General features: G+C 41.6%; 1 protein-coding gene across 2 annotated transcripts; it reads left to right on the forward strand.

Moving 5' to 3' along the window:
• The first annotated feature begins 5,581 nt into the window (after positions 1-5,581).
• LOC104421552 (IRK-interacting protein) lies at positions 5,582-8,632 on the forward strand. 2 transcript variants are annotated; one of them, XM_010033541.3, is made up of 2 exons: positions 5,582-6,403; positions 6,860-8,632. In XM_010033541.3, exons 1-2 carry the CDS (start codon positions 6,173-6,175, stop codon positions 8,396-8,398), a joined length of 1,770 nt encoding a protein of 589 aa, XP_010031843.2. In that variant the 5' UTR covers positions 5,582-6,172; the 3' UTR covers positions 8,399-8,632. The 2 variants fall into 2 exon arrangements, with proteins under 2 accessions (XP_010031843.2, XP_010031844.2); XM_010033542.3 differs by having other exon boundaries at positions 6,264-6,403; positions 6,809-8,632.
• The last annotated feature ends 1,110 nt before the right edge of the window (positions 8,633-9,742 follow it).

Consider the following 9,742-nt stretch of genomic DNA (forward strand, 5'->3'; position numbering starts at 1 on the left):
TGCCAATGTGAGCTTGGTTGGATCGATTCGTTTTGGGACAGGCAAAAGAGGAGGAGACGAAGATGCGGAACCCTTCTTTCTTTCTTTTGTTTCTGCACCTGTCTTTCCACTGTTGAGAGCGTGAAAGGCTTCGAGCGAATTTATCATTTGCTTTTCATACATGTTGAGGGTGGAAGTGAGCCAAGCTGCTATAATTCGAGTTTGACTTGCGGATCATATTCAGGCTTCTTTGTTTTCGTGTTTGCGGATTCGGGTGTTCGAGCTTGATAATACTCGACTCGAGTGGATCTCACCCAAACCTGATCGATTAACTGTATTTTACTTCTTTATATGTATGTGCACACGTATGATTATGAATAGATAGATGAAAATTGTTATACTCGGTTATAGTGTACTTTTAGGACTTTGAGCTTGAGCATGAGCTTGATTCAAGTTTAATTTGAGTTTCGAGTGAAAGTGATTGACTAATTAAGTGAAGTTGAGCCAAACTCAAGCTTACTGAAAACTTATTTGAGTTGAGCTTGAGTTTGAAAAATCATGTTTGAGTAGAGTATTGAGACTTTGAATCTTCAAGCTTAAGCAACTTCAATTGAGTATTGAATTGTGATGACTCGACTTGGCTTGACTACACTAGTAAGTCATATATGCATTTCTTGACATATACACAGTAAATGTATAGTGATTCTTTCTTGTGGATTATTTAGGAAAATTGTCAGAAAAATCTTAAACCTATTATATGATAGCTAATCAGTCTTAATTTTTTCAATTTGGTCAATTTGGTCAATTTAGTTATAAATCTTTAGATAATTTGTCGATGTAGTTCTTCTACCCCATTTTGGCCATAAATTACTAACATGGACCAACTATCCTCTATGAAATAGTCGGCGCCGACGTAGACAAAATTTGAATTCTTATAATTTTTTTTTGCACCACCATTGGTCAACGAGGGTGGCAAAGGCATTGGCTGGCTAGTGACCCTTACTAGCCACAAGGGAGGGCTCGCATGCCTTGCCTATCACTAAGCAGGGTCGGTGCGGGCTTCACAAGTCTCACTCATGATCATTATAACAACCTTCATTGGCCAACAATGAAAAAGAGAAAAAGAAAAGAGAATAAAGGAAAGGATCTCAAAATTTATAACGAAATATTTTTTTTTAAATGAGAAATTGTTTACATCGTACTATCCAACATCTATGTAAGTGGTTTTTAACCAAAATTAGTTGAAACGACCACATCAGTTAATCATTAAAATATTTATGGCTAAATTGAGCAAATTAAAAAAAATACAATTGAATTAACCGCTATATAATAAGTTTTGTACTTTTTGGATAATTATCTTGGGATTGGTTATCTCTCTAATTCTTCCCGTAGTTTTTCTTTGGCCTTTAACTGTAAAGCAAAGCTTGTCGTGCTGTTCTTCATGACTGGTCAAAGTTCATTGATGATGGAGCTCACACAATGCCCGGAATGGACCCAACTATTCAACCTATTTTCATGCTACATCAAAACCTAATGATTTGTCAGCCGGTTAACATTAAAGTTCTTCAAAAGTCGGCCAACAGATAAAAGATCACAAAAATGAATTATTTTGAACAGCTCATCGACTCAGCAGAAGTACATAAGAAAGTAGTTGCTAGTCTATAAACACGTCGACGCCTAGGTTACATTATTTGTCTTTTGATTCCCCTTTAACTTTTCGTTTTAAGATAGGTTATTTAATAAGGTTGTCTTCGAAACTTGGAAACACGTATGAAAACTTTAGAGTAAAGTTCGCACCAGCTCAATTACTGGTGACGCATCTCGTGAATGGAGCTATAACGTATCTTTTCCTCGGAAAGATATTGGAAAATGAAAGAAGTTCCAAGAAGGGCTTCGGTGCACAATAGTTTGAGTAAGTTTAAGATAAGAAAAATTTATATTCAAAATGAAGTAACATATGGATATTAAAAGTAAGTCGGTTGTCTTGGCAAATTGAGTATCTAATAAGAAAACATATTGTGCAAATCAATTTCCACCAATATAGTATTGTCCTTATAATTCTTAGGTTGGGATGTGAAACAAGTGAGGGGACTGTGCTGCTTTTGTGCACAATAGTTTGAGTAAGTTTAAGATAAGGAAAATTTGATATTCAAAATGAAGTAACATATGGATATTGAAAGTAAGTCAGTTGTCTTAGCAAATTGAGTATCCAATAAGAAAACATATTGCACGAATCAATTTTCACCAATATGGTATTGTCCTTATAATTCTCAGGTTGGGATGAGAAACAAGTGAGGGGACTGCGCTGCTTCAGTGCGCAATAGTTTGAGTAAGTTTAAGATAAGGAAAATTAATATTCAAAATGAAGTAACATATGGGTATTTAAAGTAAGTCAGTTGTCCTGGCAAATTGAGTATCCAATAAGAAAACATATTGCGTGAATCAATTTTCACTAATATAGTATTGTCATTATAATTCTTAGGTTGGGATGAGAAATAAGTGAGGGGACCACGCTGCTTGCTCCTGTGCCCATTTCCTGGTACATCCAGCACATATCAAATGTACGTTGTGTCATGTGTCATGGGCCGATCGACCTCTTTGACCCCTACTTGCTCATCCTCCCTTTCCTGCTCCCTTCCTCCTATTGACAAGGCTCAATAATGTTGATAAGCCTAGATTGAGATTCTCGTCGTAATTTGAAGACTCGGATCTCTCCGTGGAGACTCGATAGATGAAAATTAGGGCTTGCTCGACTTAGGTTGTCTTGAATCTGAGGTTGTCACAGCACGTCATCTGTCATCCTCGACAGAAGATGGAGTAAACAGAGAGAGGAGGGAGAGAGGGGGAGGAGGGTAACTTACATAATGATTTGAAACATACAAAGTTCGATTTTCAAGAACTAAAATATGATACCTTATAATATGAACAACAAGCATCAATCAAGAATCTACTGCAATAACTTTTTAAAAACAAATTTATCATCTTTAGCATCAACTTCCCCTCCTCCCTTTCTAGTGGAGCAGGTGAATGTCTTATTTTTCGTCCTTTTCGGGCTATGATTGAACTCAAAGACGACACGGACCAAAAAAAAAGGAGGGTTCGGTATCGATCGGAAGTTGTGTTTTGGCTTGTAATGGAGTTCACGGTCCTTTGTCTTCTTCTACACACAACCCTGGTTAGCTTTGCAAATTGCAAATGCATGTGTAGAAATATGACAACAAGTGGTAGGTCACGGCGAAAGAGCAGTCTTCATTTCCCTTCTTCTTCTCAATTTCCTTGATAAGAGTACATTTTGAACATGGATATCGAGAACTACCCGCAAGTAAATCGCGGTTCCGTTCGGTCATGTGAACAATCGCGCATGTGTGTAAACTGTAAAGATAAAAAGGGTGTGCGAAAATTGTTTAACTATCAAGTTGAGTACTTAAGACGATGTGCAAAATGGATGTCTTCTTATCCACATATGCACTTTCTCGTTGGCTTAGGGTTTTCCTATACCCCCGACTCGGAAACCGATGATTGCGGGTTCGATTTTTGTCTTGAGAAATTGGGACTGTCGTGTGAGCTAGCTGACTAAGCATGGCCGTGCCCCGGTCGTGAGAAGAAGAATCTCATCGAATAAGAAATGGGACCAAATAATTTGGTTGTTCGTTTTTTTTTTTTTTTTGGTGGGTAAGGGTGGGGAGTGGTCACGGCGGGCTGGCTGCCGTGCTAGTTCCCCTTCGAATAGCTGGCTATGTACGGCCGTGCCGGGTCATGAAAAGAAGAATCTCATCGAATCAGAAAACGGACAATATTGCTTATTTTGAAAAGATCCCATGTTAGGGCAAAAAAATGACAATGAGTGAGTAAAAGGACAATGGTTGTCTTTAAGTGAGGGTTGAACAAAAAATACAACTTCAGTAGATTCCTTCGTCCGTAAATGCATGTCGTTTATTGGGGTTTTCTCCAATCTCGATCATTTCACTTCAAGCTTAGAAAATTCTACCAAGTTGCTTTGTCTTATCTGAAAGAAAAAGGAATGATTTTGGTTATTTTGAAAGTGACAACTCGAAATGATCAGATAAAACAGCAAATAAAATTCATTTCAACCCTCCTTTCCCACTTCATTTACTTTTAATTTATTCTATTTCATGCTTTTGGTGCCGACTGGTACGATCATATTTTTCGTTGCTTTGTCATCGCTCATCAGTCTCTTAGAAACTACCCAACTAAACGAGAAACCACCTAACTTGTATCCTACCATATTTACAATAATTCGAAATGACTATCCAGAATTTGGCAACCACCGCGTTGAAATATCTCATCATTTATCTCTAACTTCGTATCCGAATTTCTAACTGGGGGACTTTTGACCCGAATTGCCGTCATGGACGGTCATGGACTTGATTTCTAATGGGTCAAATTTCGACCCAAATTCACGCGCATCCGTGCCGGGAAAAAAGTGGGCTTTTTTGGTTAAAAAGCAAGTGGGGTTCTACCGAACAGGAAAAAAAATTGAACCTACTACTGATGAAAAGTTGTATGATGAACATATTATAATGTCGTTGATTGAGCAAAGATTGAAGAAGCTTTTTGCATGTGGAGGTTGACAAATCCGGGTAGCTTTTCCGGAGGGGGTGGTTGGATCAGAAAGTTAATTCTCCCAATAGATTAGACTAAAGAAGATAGTAAAGTTTTGATTTTTCTAAGCAAAGTAGTTATAGGGAGGAACGAACTCAATATTCAACATTTTCCCCCAATCCTACCTGGAATTCCATTTTCAGTATATTATTCCTAAGTGAACCTTATTTTATATTCAATATATTCCCTCTCTCAAAAATGCCATTATCTTCCTTGAAAGCATTCCAAATGGACTAATCCAAAATTCCAATAATTGGGACTTAAATAAAAAAAATATTTATATGGGATGTCACAGGCAATTGTAGCTTCTAGTGAACTGCAAGAGACCCAAACATTAGGTCCCCCACTTGGCAAAAAAATGAAATTGGACAGCTCACTATATTCTTTTTACACCGTTACCCTACAAAAATGCCAACTTTTTGAGTACTTCCAATGCACAAGGATTGAAGAAATTGTTGGTTGACTGATGCACAATCAGAATGTACTCCTTGAGTTTTGAAATTGCAATAAACTCATATATTCTTTCACAAATTGTAAGAACTTTGAAAACCCATTTACTAAATTTTCCAACGGGTACTCCAAGAAGGGCTCGAATTTGACCCACTAGAACTCGTTACTCTTGAAATTGCCTGACCACAATTTTTGGTGAGGCGAAAGAATGATGCTATTGATTCGGGATTCAATTTCTTGGCGAAGCCTGGTTTAGGCTCCTAAGCAAGTTCTTGATGCATGTGCTGAAATGGATTCAAAGCGTGGAGCTTTTTGTTCCCACCAGGGCAATGCACGACATGATTACACCAACCCAACAACACAGGGGGAGGGCTTCTAAAAGCCACCAAAAGTGCACTCAAACAACCCACCTCCAACACCATCATCCTAAAGACTTTATAGTGGAAGAACATATGATGATGGTCATTTTTAGTACTGATTGCAATCATGGGTCAGCAGCAGTTTCATCAGATCACTTTAGAACGTTCAATTCGAACCCAATTCCATGTCCCTTGTCCTGCGCACCAGAGGGAAGGGAAATTGCAAAGGGGGCAGTTTCGTGAATCTATCTGCCCCACCACGGTGGCTGTATCTTTGGCTTCGGTTTGGAGTGCACCACTCGTCTCTGCTCTCTCTTTTGGTCCCTCTCTCTCTCTCTCTCTCTCTGCTTCACATGCCTCTCCTTCATCGATTGACAGAGACAACCTCCTTAGGAATTGCAACTCTCTCTTGGTCCCTCCCTCCCTCTCTCTCTCTCTCTCTCTCTCTCTATCTGTGTGTGAATTTCTGGTTTTCCAAGATTCTTCACCGGATATTATCACCATATCTGCAAAACCCAATCCAGCCGTTGGATACCCACATGCCCAAATCTCTCTCCCTCTCTCTTGCGCGCACACACTCGATCGCTGTGGCTCTCTTTAGCCATCACTGAAAAACAAATTCTTTTTCTGGACCTCCTCTTTTTTTTTTTTTTTTTTTTTTCTGAAGGAGGACTCTTCCTTTTTTGTTGTATTAGCTGGAGTTACATGCTCCGCCCCCGTCCCTTCTCTGTTTCTTCCTCCTCCCCCCACTCCCCTGTTTCATGGCTGCATCAGCTCTGTCCCAATTATTCGGCGACCAGAACAAGGGCCAGGAGGTCAGCAGGCAGGAGATACAGGCCGCCATTGCCAAGGCTCTGGAGCTCCGGGCTCTCCACGCCGCGCTCATGCAGGGCAACAGCCCTGCCAACCTCCGATTCCCCGCCGCTTCCCCTGCTCCTAACTCCGCCGCCTCCTCCCATCTCTCTGCTCAAGACTACCCTGTCTTCACGCCCGTAAGCTTCTCCTTCGCTTCTTTCTCTCTCTAGAAATTACTTCTTATTTTCCTTTTTTGGGTTTTTCTATTCCCTTATCAGTGACTTGTTATTGAAGTCATTTTGCATGTGCTAGTGGTGAATTGGGTGCTTGTGTTTCCCTTTTTATTGAAGTCATTCTGCATGTGCTAGTGATGAATTGGGTGCTCGTGTTTCCCTTTTTTTCTTTTATTTCTCCAATGCAGAGCCAGCCGGAGAATGCAAAGTTTATTTTACAAGTTTATTTTACGCGTTTCACCTTGGCCAACCTCCATTTCTTATTCTGCTCTGCTTGCATAATTGGAAATTGTGTAGTATAATCTATTCCTTTGCTTCTTTCCTAAGAAAAAGAGTGCGGAAATTTATTAAATATTTATCTTCACGAAGCTTGATGCCCCGACCTTAGATCCGGTGAACTGAATTCCAAGGTTTTGACAGAGCTATGAAGACGACCCTCTGCCGGGGTACCCTCCGGTTCCAGTGAAGGGTCGAACGATGTCGGGAACTTGGGATGAAATTGGACTGGGACTAGGGAATATGGACGAGAGTGTTATATCCGACTACCGGAAGGAAAATTCGTCTTCGAGAAAGGGCTTCCATTCCCATCTGGCGAGCTTAGAATCGCACGTATGTCCCACCGACGATCAGAAATCAGTCACTGGCTCTTGCACGAACAATCTGGCCATCCCCGAGACCTCCCCTAGGACCGATTTCTACAGGTCGTACCGGAGAAAGAGCATGGATGATTTGAAATCTGTATCGTCCTGCAATAGGTGCAAGCCCGCAGTTATAACCTCTGAACCGGATAATGTCCCCAGGACCAGCAAGAACTCCAACATTGTTGTGCCACTCACGAATCCTCTCTCGTCGGCTCATCCGCAGACGAAGAACCGGGGAGTCTTTTCGTGGTTTCTTCCACGGCTAAAGAAGAAGAACAAGAACGAAAATTCCCCAAACCGAACCGAATCCGAGGAAGTATCTCAGATTTTCAAGGACTTGGGGATAGTTTCGATCGAAACATTGAAGAAAGAGCTGATTGAGGCGAATGAGCATAGAGATGCGGCGCTAATGGAGGTGGCTGAGATGAAATCTTCGCTTGGGGAGCTGAGGCAGAAGCTGGACTACCTGGAGACTTATTGTGAGGGGCTCAAGAAGGCTTTGAGGCAAGCGACACAAGGGAAGGATTCTCAAATTTCCGAAAAGCCCGGGACGTTTCCTCTGAAGGGAAATTCCATAAATGGGAACGAAGAAAGTTTGATGCCTGTGAGCGAGGAAGTAATGACCGAGGGCTTCTTGCAAATGGTGACCGAATCGAGGTTATCAGTGAAGCAATTTTGCAAAACCTTGGTTGGGCAGATCGAAGAGACAGACAGTACCCTAATGGAGAATTTGAATACACTGCTCCGGCCCTATAAGCTTTCTCTGAACTCAAAGTACTCGAAGGCGGTGTTGTACCATCTGGAAGCTATAATAAACCAATCGCTTTACCAGGACTTTGAGAACTGCGTGTTCCAGAAGAACGGTTCACCTAAGATCCTAGACCCTCAACAGGATCGCCAAGCACAGTTTACATCGTTTGTAGCGCTCAGAAATTTAAGCTGGAACGAAGTTCTGAGGAAGGGCACTAAATACTACAGCGAAGAGTTCAGCAAGTTCTGCGATCAGAAGATGAGTTGCATCATCACGACCTTGAATTGGACCAGACCGTGGCCAGAGCAACTCCTGCAAGCGTTCTTTGTGTCCGCCAAATGCATATGGCTGCTTCATCTGCTTGCCTTTTCTTTCAGCCCACCAATCGGGATTTTGAGGGTCGAAGAGAACAGAAGTTTTGATCCGCACTACATGGAGGACATACTCGTGGATCGGCAGAAACAGCACAGTTCGAGCCGGGTGAAGATCATGGTGATGCCCGGATTTTATGTTCACGATAGGGTGTTGAGATGCAAAGTTCTTTGCAGGTACAAATCAGGATCATAAGCAATTATATAAATGGCATTTCTTTGTCTGTACCCTTTGTTGTATTCACTTCTTTTGCGCGCGATTTCGAATGGATACAGTCTGTTAAGTCTCACAGTGCATGCAATAAATGGAAAAAGGGGTGCTGTTTAGTGTTTATTGCTTCAATTCCCATACTTTTGCATGTTAGAACAGGAAAGTGTTTAATCTTTTGTATCTACAGTTTGAGAAGGCCTCAGTGAGTCAGATTTGGTTTTACTTATTGTTAGTTGTCACCTACCAGAAAGGTTCAAGTTTGTAGTGAGGCTTTTGGCATTGCTGCATTGCATGACAAATCAGATTTTTTCATGGGAACGCAAAAGTTATATGCCTTGATTAAACCCCATTCAAGCGACAAGCCCTCTTTCTGCAACATTGTACTTTGGGAGCAGAGAAGCAATGTTAACACAGGAAAGTAGAAATAACTGTTCCGCTGTTCTTGTCGCGGTTCACGTCATTTTCCAGTCACTTCTTCATTGCCCTTTGATTGCGCCTTGTCATCAAAGTGTCATGGTACAATGCTAACTTGAATTGATGAGGCTCAGTCGAAACTTGCAATTGCCGAGCTATTTATTGCTTGAAAAAGTACATTCTATTTTCCTTTCAACCTGCGAAAATGGAGCCGTAGAAACCTCATTCCGACCGCTGTTGATTCACCTACACAGCAGAATTGGCAGATTATCTTTCCTCTGTTGCACGTAAATACATGTCCCGGCTTTTCTGGTAGACAGCGGAAATCTTCCCTTGAGAAACCACTTGTTATCACCGATTGCCGACCATGTTGCTGCGTCCCAGCTCGGACAAAAAAACTTAATCGACGGATGCTGAAAATGGTATTTGGTCTTCATTACCGTCTCATGGCAGGACTCCTTGAACCCACTTTCTTCGCTCACTTCCAACATGCATTCGAAAGGAACCTCATCTTTGATCTCGTGAACGGAGCTATAAAGATGGTGACCCGCCATTTCTACGTCACGATAGACCCACATTTTGGGCAATACCTGGACATTTGCCCACGAACCAGGAACATGTCTCGCCATGTTTCGTGTAGCAGGTGCTTCTCGGAGTGTCCTGATACTGCTGCTGTACCCGCAAGAATCTTCCTCGTGCGCTTTTCCAGCTCGCCTCAAGGGTCCAGGCTGATGCAATTTACTTGGAAGTTGATCGCACAGGGATTGAACAGTTGAACTGGTTCAGGCAGTTGCACAGAAAACCCGCTTGGCCCTTGCTTTTGACCACAAAGGCCCAATCTAGACCGCGGAACGACATCAAAAATTCAAAATAGCATCATGGGGTTTGGAAAAAATTGGGTTAGGCCTCGACATA

The sequence above is a fragment of the Eucalyptus grandis genome, chromosome 10, assembly GCF_016545825.1.
Source record: "Eucalyptus grandis isolate ANBG69807.140 chromosome 10, ASM1654582v1, whole genome shotgun sequence".
Lineage (NCBI taxonomy): Eukaryota > Viridiplantae > Streptophyta > Magnoliopsida > Myrtales > Myrtaceae > Eucalyptus > Eucalyptus grandis.